At 54.6% G+C, this 23622-nt stretch overlaps 1 protein-coding gene and 1 long non-coding RNA gene across 7 annotated transcripts; one reads left to right on the top strand and one right to left on the bottom strand.

Moving 5' to 3' along the window:
* Positions 1 to 31: 31 nt before the first annotated feature.
* SPHK1 (sphingosine kinase 1) lies at positions 32 to 4471 on the bottom strand. 6 transcript variants are annotated; one of them, XM_030837767.3, is made up of 6 exons: positions 2808 to 3883; positions 2309 to 2532; positions 1819 to 1971; positions 1623 to 1717; positions 1427 to 1542; positions 32 to 1128 (listed from the first exon to the last, which is right to left on the bottom strand). In XM_030837767.3, exons 1-6 carry the CDS (start codon positions 2870 to 2872, stop codon positions 327 to 329), a joined length of 1455 nt encoding a protein of 484 aa, XP_030693627.1. In that variant the 5' UTR covers positions 2873 to 3883; the 3' UTR covers positions 32 to 326. The 6 variants fall into 6 exon arrangements, with proteins under 6 accessions (XP_030693627.1, XP_030693625.1, XP_030693626.1 ...); XM_030837765.3 differs by lacking the exon at positions 2808 to 3883 and adding an exon at positions 4071 to 4471 and having other exon boundaries at positions 33 to 1128; positions 2309 to 2512; XM_030837766.3 differs by lacking the exon at positions 2808 to 3883 and adding an exon at positions 4116 to 4471 and having other exon boundaries at positions 33 to 1128; positions 2309 to 2512.
* LOC138842477 (uncharacterized) lies at positions 3633 to 22611 on the top strand. The gene is made up of 4 exons (XR_011377080.1): positions 3633 to 8223; positions 10819 to 10981; positions 20115 to 20239; positions 21024 to 22611. It is a non-coding gene; the product is annotated as an uncharacterized lncRNA (long non-coding RNA).
* The last annotated feature ends 1011 nt before the right edge of the window (positions 22612 to 23622 follow it).

Below are 23622 nucleotides of genomic sequence, written 5' to 3'. Positions count from 1 at the left end.
TGGAAGAAGCAAGACCCCACTCTCCCCAACCCCTAGGATAAGACCAGTAGGCTGGGAAAGTTGCTTTATTTGGATTTGATTCAGGGGGTGGGGCTCCCGGGGCTCCCAAAACCAAACACGGTGGCCTCCACGCTCCTAGCCCAGCACCTCATCCTGGCCTTTGGTGGGCAGAGCCATCCTTCCCAGCCTTCTCCAGGAGTCTTCCTCCTCCTCCCGACCGGCCACGTGAGCTGTGGACAGGCCCTCCAGTCCCTGGGGTGGGAGGGAGGGGCCTAAGCTCAGAGTAAACCAAGTAGACAGACTAAGGCACGGCAAGGCCCGCGGAGTCATAAGTGCTCCGCTGGAGGTGGCCTCCAGCTGGGTGAGGCCTGTGGCTCCAGAGAGGGTGGGGACTCCCTGCAGCCACTGACCATCCAGAAGTAGTTTGGGTGCACCTGGCCCTGCACAGCCTCACTGATCATCAGTTCCCCGTCCACAGCAAACACACCCTTCCTGTCCTTGGGTTCCAGGCGGAAAGCAACCACGGGCACGTACACCAAGTGGGGACAGTCACACTCCATGTGCCTGCCTTTCTCCATGGCCAGGAAGAGGCGCAGCAGTGTGGCCCGAGACACACCTGCCCGCACGTAGAACAAATGCATAGCGCCGGCCGCACAGCGGCCCATGGGTGCAGCAAACATCTCACTGCCCAGGTGTGAGTGCAGCAGCGCCAGCACCAGCACGAAGTCCTGCTCCGGCACCACCGTCCAGTGAGAGGGCACTGCCTCCTCCAGGGGCACCAGGTGGGCGTCCACAGGGCCCTGCTGGGCCTGCTGGTCCCGAGCGGGGCAGGGGGGCATCTTGGAGACCACCGTTTCTACAGGGAGGTAGGCCAGGGAGCCCTGGTAGGTGCGCAGGGCCGCCAGGCGCAGGAAGGTGCCCAGAGTGAAGCGCATCTCACCCAGGCGCCGAAACTTCTCACTCTCCAGATCCACGTCAGCGATGAAACCCCAAGCCAGGCTGAGCACGGAGAAGAGGCGCTGCCCGGAGGCTGTCTGCAGGGACAGCAGATCCATGGGCGCCAGCAGCCGGTGGCACAGCAGCCGGGTGCAGTTGGTCAGGAGGTCTTCATTGGTCACCTGCTCGAAGCTGCAGAGGGAGAAGTCAGATGGGGCGGGCAGGAGCCCTCACACGTCCTCCCCTTCCTCCTCCTGGGGAGTTGGGGCGGGCGAAGTGACACTGAGTCCCTAGGGAGTTGGCAGGAGTGACAGATGGAGCAGGTGGAGGCAGCAGCTGGAGTCACGGAGAGGGCCCCAGACGGAGGGGCCGAGGCTCCAGAGAAGAGGGCATGGAAGTTACCCCTGGGCATGGTAACTTACAAAAGAAAGCCTGGCAGTAGGGCGGCACTAAGGGGAAACAGAGGGCCACTGTGGCCCTGGGCTCTCACCCGGCATAATGGTTCACAGAAGCGGCCAGTGCATTGCCAGAGCCGGCTGGGAGGCTACACAGGGGCTTCTGGATGGCGGTCTCCCAGTCAGGCCGCTCCATGAGCCCGTTCACCACCTGTTGGAGCGCAGGTGGCCTCAGCCTGGGAAGCACCCCACCCCCACGACCCAGGCCCAGCCTCCCGGTGCGGGCCTCACCTCATGCATCAACCCGTCTCCAGACATGACCACCAGCGCGTCCCAACGTCTCAGGTCCTCCGCCCGCACCAGCTCCCGGGCGTGGTTCCGCCGCTCTGCGGAGAGACCAGCGCGGCTATCACGGCGGGGGCTGCGGTGGGGGGTGGGGGGTCCCTGTCTGGGGATGCTCCCTGCAGCCCCGCGGGGAAACACTCACCAGTGAGCGTCAGCGTGAAGGAGACATCGGCCTGGGCCAGCAGGGGCTGCACGTGGCTCCGGAAGAGCTGCAGGGCTTTGCCCTTGCCCCCGCGCGGATTTAACAGCACCAGCACTCGGCAGGGCCTCGGGAGCGGGTTCCGGGAGCCGCCCGCTGTAAAGACAAACCCGAACCGGCCACTAGGGGGCTGACGATCACAGCAGGGGGACTGGGGTGGAAACGCTGTGCCTGAAACCCACGGGTAACTGATCCAACAGAGTCTGACCAGAGGCAGCGGCCTCCAGCGGTGGGGAGCTCCAGCGGCAGCCCCGCGCTCCTCACCCGGCCAGCTTGGCTTGGCTCAGGCTCGGCCCGCTTCCGGTCTCGTCGGGAAAAGTGCTTCTCTCGGGCGTCCCCAGCCTCTTTTGTTCACCTGACTCGGGCCAACCTCCCTCTCTCTCGAGAGAGAAGGGATCCCCCCACAGGCCTTCCCCGCCAGGCCCCCACAAACCTGCATCCATAACCTCGACCCGTGGCCCCCGCTGCCAGGGGGTCCCCGGCGCTGTCGGGGCGCTGTCTGCGGCGGCGGCTCCTGCCTTCAGCTCCTTATCGGTCCTGCCCAGGCGGGCGTCTCGGTGCCGGCTGTGGGGCTCGCCCTCCCCGCCCGGAGCCGGGGCTGTAGGGGCACCCGCGTCATTCCCTGCGGTTGCCGGATCTGGGGGAGAGGAGACACCGCTGGTGGAGTCCGCAGCGGCCCCCTGAGGTGGGGGGCGCCCTGCTAGGTCCTGGGACCACGCGCGGGGAGCCGCGCCTCCGGCATCGCCTAGTTTTCCGAGAGGTCCTGAGAGCCGAGGTCCAGTGCCACCAAGGGCGCTCCCGTCCTAGAACTGAGCTCCCACCCCCAGAGGCAAAGGGTCTCTTCCTGAGGGGCTTTCTTTCCTGGGGCCTCGGGTTCCGGCCCGACGATGATTCAGAGCCCCGTGGCTCTCTCCGGGGGATCAGGTCCTCACCCCCTGGGCGCTGCCAGGAGGAGGGGAGTCCAGTTGCGTGAAAATCCCAGAACGTGAGTGGACATCGCAGGGCGCGAAGTTCGGGGCGAGCGATCCCCGCCCCGAAACAGCCGGGTCGCCGTGTCCTCTACCCTGAGCTCCGGAGCGGCCGGAGTCGCCGCGCGCGCCTCTAAGGACCAGGCTCTGCGGCGCCGCGCGCAGCGCTCGTGGGAGCAGCGCCGGAGTCGCGCAAGAGCTGAGCCGGAGCCCGCCCGCCAGCCGCCGCCTCCCTCGGCCGTAGCCGAGTGGGCGCGGAGGCCATGCGGTGCACGGCAGTTCCCCCGACCGCCCAGGAGCCACGCACGGCGAGAGGACAGGGCGGGCGGCCAGCCCTACCCAGTCGGTCCGCTTTGCTGGGGAAGCGCCACCTCCGTTCCCCACAGTGGCCTAGGGCTGAACGCAGCTCGTCCCTGGCTCAGCCTCGCATCTGAGGGACAACTGGAGCGCCGGGCAAACGCTGACCGCACGGCCTCGCTGTCTCCAGCCTCAAACTTTTGTCTCAACTTCGGGGAGGGACCTGTGCCTCGCCCCCGGGCCTGGCCACGCCCCGCGCTCCCCGCGTTTGCGGGGGAGGACCCCGCGCCCTGCATAGCTGGAGCCCGCCTGTCCCCGGCCTCACCGCGCCGCCCCCCGCACGGTCAGCGCCCACGGCTCGGCCACGCGCAGCCCTTTGCCTGGGTCCCGGGACGCTGGGAGTAGGCGACCGGCGGAAGGCGGCGCCGCAGCCCGGCAGGCGAGGCGGAGGCCGTTGGCGAGGCGCGGAGCCCCAGGCCCGGCCACGAGCGGCGCGCCGCGAGCGCAGCGTCCCGGGCGCGCGACGGTGAACGCGCAGCGCAGGCCGAGGCACGGGCCTCACGCGATCTCGCCTCGGCGCCCAAAGTCGGAGCGGCCCCCGGGTGGGACTCCGGGCACACGTGGCTCAGGGCTCCGGGCAGACCCTCGGCTGTCCCTGGACGCTGCGACCTTCCGCCCCGGAGTCTCCTGGCAGAACTGGCCCCGCTCCCTGCTCCGGGCAAGCAGCGCCCGCTTCGCGCGCTCCGCCCCATCCCACCCGGATTTCGAGGCCCAGATCCCGCCGGGTGCCCCCCGCTCCGTGCCGGGGCGTCTCTCCAGCCGCTCCAGTTCTCCCCCAGAGTTATCTTTAGCCTCCCGACCAGGCAGCTCTGCAGCGCAGCCACCGAGCCTGAGGCAGCCAGGCGAGCGGTCCCGGGGAAGGCTGGCGACCTGCGCGGGGGGATGCGGTCCAGAGGGGGGATCCTTGTCAAGAACCTCAAAAGTTGGATCTTTTTCACAGAGGACAACGTCGAGGCTCGCCTAGGCCAGAGAAGCTGCTCCGCAGCGGGCGATCCAGGCCCACGCACCCGAGAGGAGCTCGGCGGTGTAAACAGGCCTAGGGGTCCCCATCCGCATTGGGCAGCCAAGCGTCGGGGGCGTGTCCTCCGCCGCCTCCACTGGCTCAGTGGGAAGATGCAAACGGGCCCAGGACTCGTGTATCGGTGCTTGTGTGATAAACATATCACCGGCAAGTAAGTGTCTGACCTGAACTTGTCCGCGACCAACTCGAGTAAACTCCCTGGGGGGCTGTTGGCGGCGACCCAGAGGAGGAAGTTACCAAGGCGGACTTGGCGACCTGACCAGGTAGGGCCAAAGTTAGGAAAAACCAAACCGCTGTAGGAGGCTGAGGTGGTACAGGCCCAGGCTGCAAAGTGCTCACGCGCCCACACCTGCCCCCACCGACACCCGCTCACAACTCTCTTCCCATCGCCTCAAGTCGAGAAGAGGCAGGTCTCTGCGGCCCCGGTAACTCGGGCGCGCCTCCGCCGCATCTCTTACAGAGGACCCAGGCGGCCCGGCCCCGTTTCCCAACACCTGGGAGGGGAGGAGGGCGGGGCCCAAGTGTCCCCACGTAGAGGGGAGGCGCAGGCTGGGACGCGTTGGCCTGGCACGCGTCCGGGTGGTGGCCACCTCCGTCCTGCGTGGCCCCCGGGCAGCCCTGGCTGGGTCCTGAGCGTCCCGAGCGTGTTCCGGGAAGGTGACTCAGCGACGCTTTCACGGGTCGAGAAACCATGCGAAACTAGGAACCGGGCGAGGAAGCGGGGGCGGGGCGGCATCGCCCTCTCGCAGGGCCGCGGCGGGTGTCCGCTGAGGTCTGATCTTGAACCTACAGGCCCCCACCCGCAACCCCCAGGAATCCGGCGCCAGGAGGGGAGCGCGGCGCTGCAGCCGCAGTGCCGCGGTCACGCGACGCGGAGACTCAAGCGCCTGCGGGAGGAGGGGGCTCCTTGCGGGAGCCGGGGCTCGATCCCTCTCCTCCCCCTTCGCCTGCCTTCTCCTCCTGCCAGGACTCCGGTCAAAGTCGGGGCTTTGGCGCCTAGAAGACGCGGGACGCGGGCGGGGTGCTCCCCGAGATCTCAGTCTTGGAGGGAGGGTGCTGCGGAGACCGCCAGGGCAGCCTCCCCCTTCTCCCCCGCTGGGGAGGGCACTTCCATCAGTCCTGAAAAGCCGCTGCCTTAAACCTTGGAGTCTGGTGGGAAACTGAGGCCCTCGGGAAAGGAAGACCTGGCTGTGCAGGAGTCCGCAGGGAGAAAGCCCACCTGCCACTGGGTCCCTCCGCCTCCCAGCGCCCCGGGCTGGAGCCCTTGGGGTCGTGGGGCCGGACGGGGGCGGGGTTGACTGGAAACCGAGCGACGAGGGAGGCGGAGCAGCCTGCTGGGTTCATTATCCGGCCTCCGGGGGCCCAGCGGGAGGGAGGTGAAGGGCCGAGCCCTCTGGCCCCGGTTCCAGTCTGCACAATGGCTGCTCTGTCCTCCCAGCGGCCTCGCCCCCGCCCCCACCCCCACGGTCCCTGCTCTGCCCTCCTCATTCTTGTCCGTCACCTCCCCCCTCCAGGCTGCCTCCCTCCAGGCCCACACCGCCCTCCAGCCCCTCTCTAAAGAGCTTTATTTCATCTCCAGAAACACTCATCAGCGTCCCTGGCCCAAGAGACAAGATTGAGCAAAAGCAAGATGCTTTGCCCCTTTGATAACGGGGAACTGAAACCCTGAGAGGTGAAGGGTCTCGCCTAAGCCACGGAACCAGTTCCCGACAGAGCTGAGAAGCAAACACAGGTCCCAACCCCCAGGCTGAGAGGCCCAGCTGACCCCAGGCTTCTAGCTGATCTCTGAGTATCTGTCGGCCCGGTGGGTTGCTTGCCACAGAGCTGCCCCAGTAACCCAGCTGCTGGGTCTCCCTGGGAAAGAGGAAGCAACCCGAAGCCCTCTCCAGGCTTCATCATCCAGGTTCTGATTAAGCAACTAGCTGCTGTGGCCAAGGGCCTCTGGAGTCAGGCTTGATCTGTGCTGATCGCCAACCCGCAGGTAACACCTGTCTCCCAGGTGAAAGAGACTGCCTTTCCATCTCCCCCAGCCACCCTCCTTCCTCCTTGAGGGCAGCCTTCCCAGGTGGACACACCTGAGAACCCCCTTTTTTTTTCTTCTTCAGAGAAAGAAAGCAGGCATTCACGGGGCCTGGCCCGGCTCTCTGGAAACTTGGAGCCAAGGCCGCCAGACTGCAAATGACTTGCTTTTATTAGGAGAGGCTTCCTGTCATCTCACCTGTTCCTGAGGTTTTCAGCTCCCAAGTTGAACTGGAGGACCTCGAGGCCTCCCTTGACCTCAAGTCCTTTCTGCCTGGGAGGCTGCAAGGGCAGGGGAAGGGAGGTATCCAGCCCTGCAAACTGTGTTGTTGTTGTTTTTTTAATGTATTTTTGTGTTTGGTTGGTTTTGGTTGTTGTTGTTTTAGCCGCGCCGCGCGGCATGTGGGATCTTAGCCCCCCGACCAGGGATCGAACCCGTGTCCCCTGCTTTGGAAGCGTGGGGTCTTAACCACCGGACCGCAGTTTGCAGGGATGTCCTGCAAACTGTTTTTAAGACTTGTGTTCTGGGACAGCCCCAGATGTGGTTTTCCATTCTGAGATCCTGGTGACCGTGCCAGGCCTTGAGGAGTGTGCCACACATGGATATCCAGGAGAGCAGACCGGTCACACAAGATTCTTGGCTTCTTGCAGGGAATGTTACGGGTTTCTGTCCCTGCGGCGGTTCAGCCACCCTGGGTGTGGTGGAGGGAGCCTAACTCGACCTCTTGCGTGGCCTACTTCTCCTCACGGGTGTCCTCGCCAGGGCTGGGAACCAAAGTCTCTTCTGGGCCTCTGGGCTCTGCCTGCCACACCCCCCCACCCGCAGGCCTGCTGAGAGGGACACATCCCTTTCAGGGGAATTCGCGGGCACAGCCCTCCCCGTGGAAGCCTGCGAGCCTCACCCGCTTCACTCATTTCAGATGCTTGCCCGGCATCTGAAGGCATTTGTATTAGTTTCCTGGGCTCATCGCAACAAGGTACCACAAACTGGGTGGCTTAACAGAAATTTACTGTGTCACTGTTCTCAAGAAATCCAAGATGAGGATGTTGGTAGGGTCGGTTCCTTTGGAGGGCTGTGAGGGGGAGTCTGTCCCAGGCTGCTCTACTCGCTCTGGTGGTTGCCTAGCAAACTTTGGTGTTCCTTGACCTGTACATGGCATCACCCAGACTCTGCCCTCATCGTCACACGGCCCTCTTCCCTTGTGAAAGGTCTGGCTGAGATGTGTTCTTTTAGGGTCTGCCTTCTCTTCTGTCGGGCATGTTCTTTTTCGAACGCAAATTACTCTGGGAGGGAAAACCAATAAGTTATCAGGACTCTAGTGTGAATGGAGGTATCCATTTTAAACTAAAAAAATCTAACAATACTAGGTGTCCCCAAAGAGGACAACAGGGCACGCTCGTGTGGGTGTCGCAGGAAAGGTGTCTGGGAGCTGGACCTGCCCGCCTCCGCTGTTGGGAGGAATTGTTTATATCTGCGCTGGCTGCCTGGTGGCTTTGCCCAGGCTTGCACACTGCCCCGGCTACCTTGACTTTCAGATCTTACCTCATACCTTGGCTTATGGCATCTCTGGCATCCTGAGCAGGTGCGTTTATTCCCCAGGCCTCGGAAGAACAAAGCTGAGTTTTGTGTTAGTGCACCGGGTTCCTGTCGCTGCACCACTTTATTATCCTGCAGTACTGAAGGTCAGAAGTTTAAAACGGATTGACGGGGCTGTGCTGTCTTCCTGCTCTAGCTTCTAGAGACCTGCATTCCTCGGTTCAGGACCCCCTCCTTCACCTCCGAAGGCGGCAGCACAGCATCTTCAGGTCTCTGTCTGACTTCTGCTTCTGCTGTCACATCTCTGACTTTGACCTTTCTCCCTCCCTCTTACAGGGTCTCCTGTCTTTGTGATGACATTGGCCCCACCTGGCTAACCCAGGATCATCTCCCCATTCAAGAGCCGTAACTTAATAGCGTCTGCAAAATCCCTTTTGCCATATAAGGTAACATATTCATGGGTCCCAAGGATTATGACGCAGCCGTCTTTGGGGGGCTGTTATTTTGCTAACCACAGCTGGGTAGGAAAACTCTGGGAACCGTGTCCTTACTTGGCTACAGAACCTTCGTTCTAGCATTCCTTACCTCCCCAGTGCTACCAACTGAACACATACCAGGAACTTAGTTTCCCCCAGATTAGCATTTGTCGTGGTGGGACCGAAAACACTCTTGCTGAGGTCATCGACACCTGATTCTGTAGACCTTTTGGTCTTTGACTCATCCGGCAGAGGCCCCTGCAAAGAAAGCTGGTTTCCATTTTTTTTTTTTTTTTTTTTTTTTTTTTGCTGTACGTGGGCCTCTCACTGTTGTGGCCTCTCCCGTTGTGGAGCACAGGCTCCGGACGCACAGGCCCAGCGGCCATGGCTCACGGGCCCAGCCGCTCCGCGGCACGTGGGATCTTCCCGGACCGGGGCACGAACCCGTGTCCCCTGCATCGGCAGGCGGACTCTCAACCACTGCGCCACCAGGGAAGCCCCTCCATTTTTTGAAATTACCCAGGAGGGAAAAAACAAATTACCCAAGAGAGAAATTGACATCTTCACTAAATAGAGTAATTATAGGTTTGCAAAGGACTTTTCACCTGAGGAAGGGGTGGGGAGCAGACCAGCCCATCCATTTCCAGCCTGGCAGGAAGGGCTTACCACAGGGCGCAGCCTGCTGGGTATTACACAACATGTGCGGTCCGCTCAGCTCCTGTCATGTGACCCGACAGTCCAGCTACTTCTGTCCTCTGTGGTAAGTCTGGACCAGGCCAGCCACATGGAGAACCGTGGCTAGGAACCTTCCACAGGCTCCCGCTGACACCAGCTCTGGTTTGGGCCCAGCGTGGGCTCTGGCCTGGTCTCCAGCGCCCTATCCCCCATCCTGGATACTTGTGAGGGGAGAGACGATCCCCTTCTGAGGCTGCAGCCAGTCCCCACCCCACCCACCTGTGCTTTGTAATCACTTACTCGTTTATACTGGCTTATACTGGTTCGGAGACACTGTGTAACTGGTGAACGTTCTCATTCAAGGGAAGAGAAGCCATCAGCCACGTGTCAAACTGCTTTGGGTGCTTCCCAAAAGGAGAACTTCTGGGAAGCGGGAAGAGGGGCCTGGCCCCTCTACAGTTGGTCGGGCAGCAGGAGAGCCGAGCCGCTTTTATCTGGGAGTAGCCTGGCGTCCAGGCCGAGGGGATGGGTGTGTCACAGTTTTCCGGGGGCTTTTTGTTGTGCAATGTTTTCCACTTTCACATCTCTCTGAAGCTAAGCTATGTCCTTGGGTTGTTCCCAAAGCAAACAGACAGCGGGCTGGACACTGCGTTAGCGCTAATGATCTAGGGTGGTTTCCTGGTACCTGCGGATGGATCCCTTCCTCCGAGCAAAGGTGAAGTCCTAGCTCACCCCCTCCGGAGATGCTCACTCTGCCTTGGGAACGCCCTTTCGAGGCGCCCTGCTGGCCCCTGGTGGCCACCTGGGGATGCGTCCCTCTCTCGTCTTTTATCCAAACGGTGCAGCCACTCAGGCCTCCTCCACAGAAGCCAATTTGTTGGAGGCAAAAGAGGGGCCGGCGCGCTTCTTTGCCAAGCTGCAGAGAGGGAGGCTGGAGTGGGCTTGCCTGCCCGAGGCTTATTATCCACATCCTGAGAATAGAAATTCCCCCTTCCTGGAGGCTGGCCTCCTGAAGGTCAAACCCTTCCGATTCTTTTCAGACACAACCTTGGTAGTTTAAGTAATGAATATACAGGATGGGCTGGACAGGGGTCGAGGAGAGGGGCCCGGGGCAAGGGACACCGTAACTTCATTCCACACGTGTGCCCCCAAGGCTTTGTGCAGCCAAGGGAGTGATGCTGTGCTGATCCGACAGGAGAACCATTTCCAAAAGCGGCTCGTTGTTCTTTTTGCTCATTGCCCGAAAGCACTGACCACAGCAACGTGACCGGCATCTTGAAAATGAGTTGAGATGTCATTTCTCCTTCAAGGCACCATCAGATGATCCTAGCAGCCTCCTCTGAAACTCCCCGTTTCAAAACAGAATGGGGAACCTAGTGATTACCTGTCAAAGCCTACAGACTAAAGAGTGAAATTATGTTTAAAAAACAAACAAAAGAGGGAATGGGCTTGGAGAGCGCTCCTGAGCTGTGAGGAGCGTATAGGTGGGGGCTGAAGAACATATCCTTTCTTTGCTCTTGCTGTCTCCTTCCTAGAGCTGCAGTCGTTGCGGTTCTGTACACAGAAGTCCTCGAGAGAAATGCTTGTGGGCTGCTCTCCCAACCGCATCCCTCTGGCGGATCCAGGGGAGGGAGCCCTATCTGGGTGCCAGGTGGCTGCTGCAGTGGTGCAGAGCCCAGGAAGGGCACAGTCCAACACCCCACCTCCTCCTGGCTCCGTGCAGCAGGCTGATGGGTCCGGGGAGGGAGGGACAGACAGACGGCTCTGATGCAGAGTTAGAAGGACAAATCCATCTTCCTGACTCGGCATGACCTAGAAAAATCCATAGCATCAGAACTTGGTATTTGCAAACAAGCACAAGGATCCTGTCTTTTTTTTTTTTTTTTTAAGGATCCTATCATTTTAAGCTGAGGTTCCAGTTGCCATGTGACAAGTATCTGTGACCACTCGGTTCTCAGACTGAGAACTTTGAGCACTTAAGGAGGGAAGACAGTCTAACTGCAAAATATGTTTAGCGTGGAATCGGATCTGCCGCCTTCATCTCTTGGCAGGGGTAAGTGTTATCCTAAGGGGAGAGGTGTGTTGAGTCCTCAGGGGTGCATCTGTTACCCCGATTTGCAGCCATTAGTGGTGCAGGAGCCACACAGGCTGGGGAGAGGCTGAGTGGCGGCCCGGAGACAAGCAAATCCCAGGACACTGAAGACCAGGTCTCTGAGGTCTCAGGCATTTCTGAAATGCTGAGGACCCTGAGTGGAATAGCAGAAGCCTAATTCTAATTCTAAACCAAGACTTGGATATCTGTGTGTACTTAACAATGACTAGCAGGTCGCCCGTGAAGAAATGGTCCTAAGAGATGTGGAAGACAAATCTGGAATACCCACCAGCCCTTGAGAAAAATATCTTAAAATTTTTTTTTATTGAAGTATAGTTGATTTACAATGTTGTATTAGTTTCAGGTGTATAGCGATTCAGTTATCCATATACCTATATTCTTTTTCAGAGTCTTTTCCATTATAGGTTATTACAAGATATTGAATATAGTTCCCTGTGCTATACAGTAGGTCTTTGTTTTTCTATTTTATATATAGTGGTGTGTATCTGTTAATTCCAAATTCCTAACTGAACCTCCTCCCTACCCCCAAGAAAAATATCTTGTTTTTTTTCTTTTGGGCTGAGCCACATGGCTTGTGGGATCCCGAGACCTCGGCAGTGAAAGCGTGGAGTCCTAAGCACTGAACCGTCAGGGAATTCCTGAAAAATATCTTTTAGAAAGGAGAGGCTTGGGACTTCCCTGGCAATCCAGTGGTTAAAGACTCTGAGCTTCCACTGCAGGGTGTGCGGGGTCTATCCCTGGTTGGGGAGCTAAGATCCCGCATGCCACGTGGCAGGGCCCCCCCAAAAAAAAGGAGAGACGCAAGGTTCCTCAAAAAGTTAAACATAGAGTTACTGCATGACCCAGCAGTTTCACTCCTGGGTACTTACCCAAGAGAACTGAGAACATGTGTCCACACAAAAACTTGTACACGAATGTTCATAGCAGGTCTATTCACAATAACCGAAAGGTAGAAACAACCCAAGTGTCCATCAACAGAGGAATGGGTAAAAGAAATGTGGCATATCCATCCTCAGGAATAGCATCTGGCCGTAAAAAGTAAGGAAGTCCTGATCTGTGCTACGGTGTGGATGAACCATGAACATTATGTGAAAGGAGTGACAGAAGCCATATACAAAAGGCCACATATTGTGTGATTCCATTTAAAGGAAACGTCCAGAATAGGTAGACAGAAAGCAGGCTGGTGGTTGGCCGGGGTATGGGGAGACACTGCTTAATGGATGTGGGCTGTATTTTGAGTGATTTTATTTTAGGGTGATGGTTTTATTATGGGTTTTGTTTTGGAACTAGTTAGAGGTCACGGTTACACAACATTGTGAATGTGCTACGTGCCACTGACTTGTTTATTTTATGTTATGTGCATTCATCCGAATTTTTTTTTAAATGTTCATTTACTTTATTTATTTATTCCTTTTTTCTTAATTTGGCCACGCCTTGGCTTGCGGGATCTTAGTTCCCTGACCAGGAATTGAACCTGCGCCCTCGGCAATAAAGGTGCAGAGTCCTAACCATTGGACCTCCAGGGAATTCCCAAATTTTATTTGATTTTTATTCAATGAGGGACTTGAACCAGCCGTGACCCTTTCAGGATCATTCTTTTGTGATGCACAAAAAGTCCATTTCTAAGGATGCAGTTGAAATTCTGATTTGGGTGGTGGTAGATATTTTTCCAGACATTTGTTAAAGAAGGGGAAGGAGGACTTCTTCAGGACCATCTTGATGGGGGCAGGGACCACTCCCTGGGGTCTTGAAGCGGTGGGGGAGGGAGTAGAGATTGGGCTCAACTGTGAATATAAGGAAAGGTGGGAATGTGTAGCCAGGGAGCAGATCGGGGTCAGTGGATGGAAGATTACTGAGAGGAAACATCAGGGGAAAGGGGAGATTTTCGCTAAACCGACCTACCTGAACTTGCCAAAGGCAGGCCAGGGGGCTCAGACATCACCCCAGGGTGGTGGAGGATGGGGAACCTCAACAGATATTGAAGGTGACCAGACATGGAGGATGGGGGTTTTTGGCTAAACTGACTTGGCAGGATTCTTGCTAGAACTGGACTCTGCAAAGCAGGACACAGAAGCCCAGGGTTTGAGACCTAGTCAGAAGAGGGCTCAGATGAGCCCGATTAGATCAAAGAGAGAATCTTTCTCCTTGTCACTAAATTTTTCGGAGTCCAGTAATGTCAGCCTCATGGAACCATTCAGAGGCTCCTTCCCTCTTCTCTCGGGGGTGAGGGGTGGCTGCCAGTGCTTTGGTGGCATTATTTGGAGGGATTTATCTTGTCTCAAAAGTAGTGTCACCTTGCGGGGGCCCTAAATGCCGATCTTTTTTTTTTTTTTTTAAATGCCGATCTTTGGTCACTGTTATTTTCTTTTCATTTCTCTGTATTTCCCTCCATAGTTATGCAATATGTGTGAGGTTTGTTTTTTTTTAAGAATGTGTATATGTGTGTGTGTGTGTGTGTGTGTGTGTGTGTGTATGTATAACTGAAGCACTTTGCTGTGTGGAGTTTTTATTGAAGTATAAATATATACAGGAAAGCACACAGATCATAAACTATGAATTTATGCACTAACACACCTGCATTAATAAAAGAGCACATCCTAGAAACCCCTGGTGCGCCCTCCCAGCCACTCGCCGCCCCGCACAAGATAACCACTCATGCAGTGTATTTTTATATTTGGGAAGAAATACTTAAAATTTAAACAAAGTGAAAATACATTAGAGATGGAAAAATTTTAAATCCAGCCCTTTTTATTTGTGAAGGCTCTTCCAAATGGCTCAGACGTGGTAAGGGCTGAGGGCTCTAAGTGGGTTTGGCCTCGGGATATTCCTAAAGGACAGCAGGAGGCAGCTGGCAATAGCCACGGGATCAGCTGATGGACCCATCTCCTTTCTGGGTCATTTGGCACCTACCTGGGCTCCCAAACTAGCCAGCACATTGGAACCCCCCGGTGGAGCTTCAGTACTACAGATACCTGGGTCCCACCCCCAGAGATTGTGATTTAACTGGTCTGCAGTGTGGCCCCAGCTTCAGAGTTCTTCAAAGCTCTGAAGTGATTCTAATATGCAGACAGGGCTTCCCTGGCAGTCCAGCAGTTAAGACTCTGTGCTTCCAATACAGGGAACGCAGGTTTGATCCCTGGTCGGGGATCCCACATCCTGTGCAGCGAGGCCAAAAAATTTAAAGATTAAAAATAGATAAATAAAAAAATATGCAGACAAATGTGGGAACTACTGACTTAGCATAAAAGGAAGATCTGAAGCCTGTTTTCCAAGCAGGCAGGCAAACTCAAAGGCCTCCCAGAGATTCTGTAACTGCCACAAAAAGCTTTCTTATTCAGGAGGATCATGAATTGTCATGGTCCCACTGACTATTTCACGTCTGGAAATGAGTCAGGCATACTACAGAAATGACACATACTATTACAGCCTCTCCCCACATCCTCCCAGACACTGGCTTGGGAATGTGGGAATAGTGACAAAGCTGGCTACCACCCAGGCTCCAGGAAAATGGGGGGAGGGGAGGCTCTGCAGTTATTACAGTCACTCCCACTAGGTGTGTCAAAGCAGATGCTCTTGTGAATTTAAAAAAACTCAATTAAATCTTATTTCCCTGTTGGAGAGTAACACAATTTTGAAAATGCTCTTTCTTAATATTGAATTGGTATTTAATTACCAGGGGGATTCGACCTTCCCTGAAAGGCAGATGCAGTTACCTTCCCACCATGAGGACTCTCACCCTGAGGGTCAGCCTTGGAAGTTCCTGCCCCCTCCACCTCATCACACTGTACCTTCATGATATAGGTCAGATTTCTAAGAACCTGTGTTTCTATGGTGGTTGTGTGGAATAGTGGTTTAAAATTTACGGAAGGGGCTTCCCTGGTGGCGCAGTGGTTGAGAGTCTACCTGCCGATGCAGGGGACACGGGTTTGTGCCCCGGTCTGGGAAGATCCCACGTGCCACGGAGCGGTTAGGCCCGTGAGCCATGGCCACTGAGCCTGCGCATCTGTAGCCTGTGCTCCGCAACGGGAGAGGCCACAACAGTGAGAGGCCCGCGTACTGCAAAAAAATAAATAAATAAATAAAATAAAATTTACGAAAGAATGGGAAAGGAGTGACAGGAGGAAGAAATGGGCAGGTGGGGGAGGACGGGGAGGGGGGTGCAGGGGCAGCTGGAATGCTTTCGTGTCAAGGGTTACCCAGCTTGTGAGCTGGCACTGTGCCTAGGCTACTTGGGCTTGGAATGGTGTTTGACCTGTATCTTTCCACCAGCCCAGATATCCCACTTGTGCAAACCCTTCTTGGACAATCACTAGAAAGACAAGTAAGTTTTCATCCAAGAAAGCACCATATGTTTCTTCAGAAACCTTTCAAGTACTTGACTCCCTAGGGAAGTGTTCTAATTATCTGTTTCCGAGTGAGAAACCACCCTAAGATGTAGTGGCTTGAAGCAATAATTTATTGGGTCCATCGTGGGTTGATTGGGCTCAGTCAGGTGGTTCTCACTTGGGGACTCATGTGATTACAACGTCAGTGGGCTGAACATCTGAGATGGGTCCCTCCCGTGGGACCATTGAGGCAGGCTGTCAGCTGGTTCAGCTGGGGCTGTCCGCCAGAGTGCCTGTGTGGACTCTCCATGTGACATGGCAGCTACGTTCCCAGAGGGAAGGTCTCAAGAGCATCATTCCAGGACACCCAGCGGAAGCTGTGTGGCTTCTCACGCCCTGGTTTTGGAAGTCCCAGGCCATCACTTGTGCCACATTCCACAGCTCAAGCAAGTCACTAAGGCCAGCCCAGATTCCAGGGAATGGAACCAGGGTCCTTCCCCCATGGTCGGGGAGGAGGGACTGATGGAGGCCATATTTAGGGGCTCTCAGTTACTTACCTTAGGAATTGAGAATTGGGACAAATTTAGGGAACTGCTTCACCCTTAAGGAAACTAGTTTGTAGCTTAAGAACAAGATTCCTTCAAATATATTTTCAGGAACCCCAGCGCCGTGTTGATCAATGCCCCAGCTTCCTTGGGTCTCCTTGCTTTAACTGAAACCAGCTACCCTGCCTGACGGCGTTCGTCCTTAAGCCTTCTCTCTACCCCCGGAAGCTGCTGCTTTTCCACTTCCTTCTTAATACAAGTGCTGACATTCATCACGCTCTTATTTTGTGCCAGACACTGTGCTGAGCAATGCATACACTTAGCCCGTTTCATTAGGAAGACTTGTCTTGTTGAAGTGCCCATTGAGAAAAGGTTGATTGTTTGTTTGTTTCCAGTAACCACCGCCAGCTGTGCTCTGTCCAAACCCCCTTTGTTACTGGCTGAAAGACTCCCCATTAAGGCACCTCAATCTGATTCCACTGATCCAGTCACTTTTTTTTGTTATTAAGGCAGCCCCACTTGGGAGTTTAAGACTGGTCCATTTAGGAACTCAAACTTGGGAATTCCCTGGTGGTCCAGGGGTTAGGACCCAGCACTTTCACTACAGGGGCCCCGGGTTTGATTACCTGGTACCGCAAGCCGTTGGCATGGCCAAAAAAAAAAAAAAAAAAGAAAGAAAGAAAGTGAAACTTATCTCAAGCACAGGCTCCAGCACTGAAGCAGGGACAAGGCCTATCTCTCACAAGCCGCCCACTGCTCTGTGCTTACTTCGTGAGGTTGAGGCGGAGGGGAGAGAAATAGAAAACAGATGTGTTTCCTGCGGTGACTAGTTGGGGGCGGTGATGTGGCTGTCCTGTGCCCTGGGTCTTTACTGCTGACCCAACTCATTCTCTGGAGCAGGGTTTCTCATCCTCAGCACTATTGACACTGGGGGCTGGATTATCCTCTGTTGTGGGGACCTGTCCTGTGCATTGTTTAGCAATATCCCTGGCCTCCGCCCACTAGATGCCAGGAGTACTTCCCAAGTTGTGCAACCAAAAATGTCTCCAGTCATTGCCAATGTCCCCTGGGAGCAACCTTGCCCTGGCCGAGAACCAGCGCTCCTTAGACTTGGTGTGGACAAGTGGGCGCCCCACAGGACTGCCAGCGGGGACTCTCTCCCAAGGGGCTCCCCTGGTTCCACATTCTTGCTGACCTTTGGAGGTGGCCTCATGCCATATTTATTGCTCTGAGGAGGTTCCCCAATCCCAAATCCCAGAATCTGCAATTCCATCCACACTCTGGATCCGACTCTGGGGCTGTGGGGTTGCACCCATCTTCTGAGGGGATGGGTGGATCCAGTCCTTTGCCTCCTGGCTGACTGCCCACCATGCCAGCTCCTCTGGGCACTGTCCAAACTTCAGGAGCCCCAGGGCAGATCCACCAGCCCACGGCCAAGCGGACAGCCAAGTGGGAGACAAGATGTTCCTCTCTACTGTCCCACACACTTTACAGTGGCTCCACTGTGTCCCCAACCCCCCCCCCACACCTGGTTTCCAGAAAAGCCGGTCTTCATGAAGAAGCAGCCTCTCACCCTTCCTCTCTCCCTTTTTCTTGAGGCAGGATGCCATGACACCGACTACCCATGGTTGGGCCAAACTTCACAGGGTAAGCCCACCATCCTCCACAAGACTGTCCAGGCACCAGCAGCAAGTTTGGGGGTCCCCTGGCCACACTCACTTTTGACCAGCTGGCTACAAATTCGGGGGTTCCCACTACCCCCTCAGGTTCAATAATTCTCTAGAATGGCTCACAGAACTCAGGAAAGCGCTGTACTTGCTATTACAGTTTAATGCTAGCAAAAGGATGCAAATCTGAACCAGCCACAGGGAGAGACACCTACGGTGAGGTCGTAGGGTGGGGAGGTACCAAACTTGAAGCTTCTGGCATCCTCAGGGACACGTTACCCTGTTGGCAGAGCACTGCCAACCAAGGAAGCTCACCGAGCTTGGGTGTCTAGAGGGTTTCATTATGTAGGCACAATCGATTAAGTCATTGACCATTGATTGAACTCAATCTCTAGCTCCCCTTCCTTCCCCAGAGGTTGAGATAATATCACGTGGTTTATCCTAAACTATCAGATAGAATTGGAGGGGCCCACCATGAATAACTGACCCTCCTATCTCTCAGGAAATTCCAAGGATTTAGAGGTGACCTCCCAGGGACCAGATAAAGGCCAGCCACATGCTGGATTACACACAGGATTGAAAGAGTCAGTGCTGCATGGCATCTCCCAGCCAGCTCCCGGCTGGTAGTTCTCTGAACGTAGAATGTGGGGTGCATTTTAATTCTTGGCAGTAGGCTCCGGCAATTCTTGGAAAGCAGGAAAGATCCTGCCAGGCACCTCCCTCCACCTTGTCACACATGCATCATCTCATTTAGTCCTCACCACCACCCCCAGGCAGGTAATATTGTGATCACCGTTCCACAGATGAAGAAACGTAGGTACAGGTTGACGGACTCCCCCAGGTGAACCAGCAGAAAAGGACTGAGTCCAGGTCTGTCTGACTCCAGAGCTGCCCCTTCATGGGCGATGGAGCCCTGCCTCCTGCACCCCCACTGGTGTAGTCCTACCAGCTCCTCAGGCGGCCTCCAGAACACCTCTCTTCCTCCTGCAAAGCCCTCCCTGTTCTGACCCTCTGCTACCGGGCTCACCACTCTGAACACCCCCTCTGCTGTTGCCCACTCCTGACGTCTCTGTTCCCCGCTCACCATCTTCTTGGCTCCAAGTTCTGAGAACGCGTAAACATTAGGTTCTGGGAGTTGGACGCCTGCCATAATCTCTCTCCGACCTAGAATGATCTTCATCCACGTTTGACCTCATCCCCGGCTCTCGCGGTCGCGACCGGACCACCACCCCTTCTCCAATGCTAAACCCCACATGCCAGCCTGCCCTGCTTTCTCCCTCTTGTGGCCACGCTGTCATTCAGGCTTGCCTCTAAACCTCTGGCCTTGAGCACCCCACCCTCTTCCTCCTCCAATCCGCTGTCCTGAGGCTGTGGGGAAGGAGAGGAGGGGCAGTGCTTCGAGTGGGGACCACACGCAGCTCCGCGATGCTGCTGGGACTCTGCGAAGCCCGTTTCTCCTCTGCGGCCGCTCCCTTCCAGCCTCTGCCGCCAGGGGCGCTAGTGGGGCCCGCACGGCTGGAAGGGGAGAAAGGGCCGCTGCTTCCTGTCTGCTCTGCTTGGTCACCCGAGCATCACCCTGGCAATGGTGACATCTGGCTCCAGGCCCCAGTGTCCCTGCGCTCCCAGAACCTGCCTCTGTGCCTCTCAGAGGTACCGCACCAGCTGGGCAGTGCCTCCTCGCCGGAGATCCGAGTGGCATCTCCGTGGGACCCCTCCTCCAGGCTTCTAGAATCCCATAATCCCAACCTGTCCTCTTGGTTCCCCATTCATGGGGGTGGGGTAGCTGCTTCCTGTGGTCTCCCAGTGTCGGCTTTCTGCCGCTTCTATCTTGCAATACCCATTTAACCAATTCTTTATATTAAATTCTTTGTTAAAATAATGAATGTGTTGGGAATTCCCTGGCAGTCCAGTGGTTAGGCCTCTGCGCTTTCGCTGCGGAGGGCGAGGGTTCAATGCCTGGTCAGGGAACTAAGATCCCACAAGCTGCTAGGCGCAGCCAAAAAAAAAAAAAAAGAAAGAAAGAACGTGGTTTGTTTTCCTGATTGCCTCTGACCTAATAAATATGTATAAACATTTCCCATCTCCCTTCACCTAATAGCTCATACGTGCCAGACGTTGTTCGGTTTGACATGTATTAACTCACTAATTATTATTACCCCCACTTTACAGGGGAGAAAACTGAGGCAAAGGGAGACATAATTGTTTGCTCGGGATCACACAGCTGTTAAGAGTGGCCTCCAAGAGCCTGGCTCCCGAGATAACACTCATCTACACACGCTGCAGCGTCTCACTGCTGACAGTGAGTTGGTGTAGCTGGGGCACTAAGTGATCACATAGTGTTCCCATTTATGGATGGACGAAAGCTATTTTTGGATATTTGTATTATGTGGGGGTTTTAGCTATTAGAGAGCCTGGATCCCCTTGAACCTGACACACTTAGGTCACTTGAGCCAGGAACCTTACAACTTTCTGAATTATTTTGGTCCATGATTTGTTGTAACCTGTCTCCTTAATGTTTAACCTTCTATCTTCTCAGCCCCGACTCCCCGTGGCCTTTTTCCTCCTTCCATGTCTTTCCCTATGAGCCTACCTTGCCAGTGTGCTGCTGTAAATCTGGAGATACGGGCGAGGAGACATCTCCTGTTTGGCAGACTCTAGAAGGTACTAGGAGGCACTATGGTCTCACCTTGAATCAGAGTCTTCAACGAGGTATGGGTATTGGTGATACCCTGAAATGCCTCCAAAGGCCTCCACCAAGAGTTCCTGAAAACCCCATGACAGAAGAGGTTCTATCCTACTGAGACTCTATGCTGGATTCCATTTCAGACTTTCCAGCGGCCGGCAGGGCAGCTGCTCTCTACCACTGCCCTTGCTGAAGCTGGGAAGGGTCACTCCCAGCGCGCTCGGCTCTGTCTGCCCAGTATTTTGCCCTCGCCCCCAGCATGGTTTCTGATGTCCTATGGAGAGAATCAGCTTAGAGATCCAAGTCGGTATTATTTTTAGAACTAAAGATCATTCAGTCTCAGCTTGCTTCGGCCTGTTCAGGCAACGAGAACAGGGAAAAGTCTCACATTTTTCCAAAGTTCATGTCGGAGTAGTGCAACATGGAAGCAACACTTCTGAATCATTGCCTAAAGTGTTCTCCTTTGTTGCAAAGACTGACCTTGTCTTCCAAATAATTCATTCCCTGGGGACAAGGCTGAGCCATTCTGAACACACCCCTCTTTGTCTTCTCTGCTCATTCTTGGACAATTCTTCGTGCCAAATCTGAACCTGTGCTTTCTCTTCTAGTTTTTAGAAGAGAGGAGATTATATTTCCATAATTCATGCTGAACCTGCAGCCCAGTTAGCAACAGGATTTTTTTTTTTATAACTTGAAAACTGAAATTGGGTTGAATATGGAAATGTCAACTTGCACTGAGCAGAGCTGTCTTTGTTTTTGCAGGAAATGTCCAGCAGGTTTGGAGCCTCAAGGATCAGCCTGTTTTATAGAGAAACATTAAAACAACAACAACAACAAAAAAAAAAACTGGAACTGAACGAGAGAATTCTCACTTCAAACTGCAAAAAACACATTCTTTGCAAAATGAGCAGAAGTGTCTTTCTACTCAGTCCAGACCCTGTATTGGTCAGAATTCTCCAGAAAAGAAACAGAACCAACATGATATCTATCTATTTAGAAAGCAAATGTTGAAGAGCTAAAAGGAAAAATAAAAAACACCACAATCAGAGAACAAGCAGATGAAAAATAATTAAGGTCATAGAGAATTTGACTACAACTAACAAACGATCTAACCAACAGATGTAAAGCACGCACCCCCAAACTGTAGAACACATATTCTTTTCAGGTGCATATAGGGCATTTACCTACATAGATCACATGCCGGGCCACCAAGTGTGTCTCAACACATAGCAGAGGATTGAATTCACTTAGGGTGTGTTCTCTCACAAAGTGGAATTAAATTAGAAATCAATAACAGATCTCTAGAAATCTCCCAAAGTTTAGAAATCATGCAGCACACTTCTAACAATTCACAGGACAAAGAAGAAATCACAGTGAAAATTACAAAGATTCTCAGACATAAAAACCCATGTCGGGACTTCCCTGGTGGTCCGGTGGTTAAGACTTTGCGCTTCCACTACGGGGGCACGGGTTTAATCCCTGGTTGGGGAACTAAGATGCCGCATGGCGCGGCCAAAAAAAACAAAACAAAACAAAGCCATGTCATTTTCAGCAAATGGCAAACAGCTCAGAAAGCCACAGACCTAGGGCGTGGCCTGGAGAAAGCAGGGAGATGGAGAGGGAGACTCAGGCCGTATCAGGCTAAGGAGTTTGGGCTTATAAACTGTGGAAAGCCCTGGAGGCTTTTAACCAGGGGATCTGCTCTGTGGATGTAGAGGGTGGACTAGAGATACTGGAGGGAAAGAAGGACGGAACGTGAAAGAATGAGGCCAGTTGGGAGGCCCCTGCCTGAGATACGAGATCAATAGCTGTTCTCTGGGGCTTCTCTGGGGCTTCCCTGGTGGCACAGTGGTTAAGAATCTGCCTGCCAATGCAGGGGACACAGGTTCGAGCCCTGGTCCGTGAAGATCCCACATGCCGCGGAGCCACTAAGCCCGTGCGCTGCAACGACTGAGCCTGAGTTCTAGAGCCCGTGAGCCACAGCTACTGAGCCCACGAACTACTGAGGCCCGTGTGCCTATAGCCTGTGCTCCGCAACAAGAGAAGCCACTGCAATGAGAAACCCACACACCACAACGAAGAGTAGCCCCGGCTCGCTGCAACTAGAGAAAGCCTGCACTCAGCAACAAAGACCCAACGCAGGCAAAAATAAAGAAAGAAATAAAAATAATAAATTATATATAAAAAAAATAGCTGTTCTCTATATCACTCGTTGGGTCCACGGATACGAGTAGAGCCCCTACCACGTGCCAGGCACTAGGAGGTCACTAGGGGTTCCTTCTCCCAGATACATTTTGTGAGCCATCCCAGCGCCACACAGATTGTTATACATAGGTCATAAAGTGGGAAAACTTCCAACAGTGTAATCTAAATGTTCATTTTTTATGAAGCTTCATGTTAAAACAGAGCATGGTTCTGTAGTTCTTTCTTTTTTTTTTTGCGGTACGCGGGCTTCTCACCGCTGTGGCCTCTCCCGTTGCGGAGCACAGGCTCCGGACGCGCAGGCTCAGCGGCCATGGCTCACGGGCCCAGCCGCTCCGCGGCATGCGGGATCCTCCCGGACCGGGGCACGAACCCGTGTCCCCTGCATCGGCAGGCGGACTCTCAACCACTGCGCCACCAGGGAAGCCCCGGTTCTGTCGTTCTTGATGCCAGGCTGAGATTAAATGCCTAGCCTGAGGGCGCTTCCCATGACATTCTGTGCCTAAATCCCAGCCTCCTCCCTCCGTGCCTGAGCCAATCTGTGAGGGCAGCTGTTTCTCATAAGTAGCTCCCAAATGGTTATCCCAAATTCATCTTTTATGACCCTTCTTCCCTATCTTATCAGTGGAGAAATAAGGTAAGTTTGTAGGAACTTAGACATTGAGGCTTGGGGAAGGTGAGTACTTCCAATCTTAAATTTTGTGATTTCTTGTCAGAGAAATTGATTATTAATCCTAGTGAGAGACCCACAGCAGGGTGAAGAAGGTAGGAGGACTTATTATTAAAAACCACAAAAGTTTTTTTTTTTTTTTAATAAATTTATTTATTTTCCGCTGTGTTGGGTCTTCGTTTCTGTGCGAGGGCTTTCTCTAGTTGCGGCGAGCGGGGGCCACTCTTCATGGCGGTGCGCGGGCCTCTCACTGGCGCGGTCTCTCCTGTTGCGGAGCACAGGCTCCAGACGTGCAGGCTCAGTAGCTGTGGCTCACGGGTCTAGTTGCTCCGCGGCATGTGGGATCCTCCCAGACCAGGGCTCGAACCCTTGTCCCCTGCATTGGCAGAGCAGATTCTCAACCACTGCGCCACCAGGGAAGCCCCCACAAAAGCTTTTAATAAGAGGGAGGCAAGGGTGTCAGAGTGGGTAAGGATATGTGAATGGAAG

Source organism: Globicephala melas, chromosome 20, assembly GCF_963455315.2.
Source record: "Globicephala melas chromosome 20, mGloMel1.2, whole genome shotgun sequence".
In the NCBI taxonomy this organism is placed as follows: Eukaryota; Metazoa; Chordata; class Mammalia; order Artiodactyla; family Delphinidae; genus Globicephala; species Globicephala melas.
The sequence above is the reverse complement of the archived record's forward strand: the minus strand, read 5'-3'. Positions and strand labels throughout refer to the sequence as shown.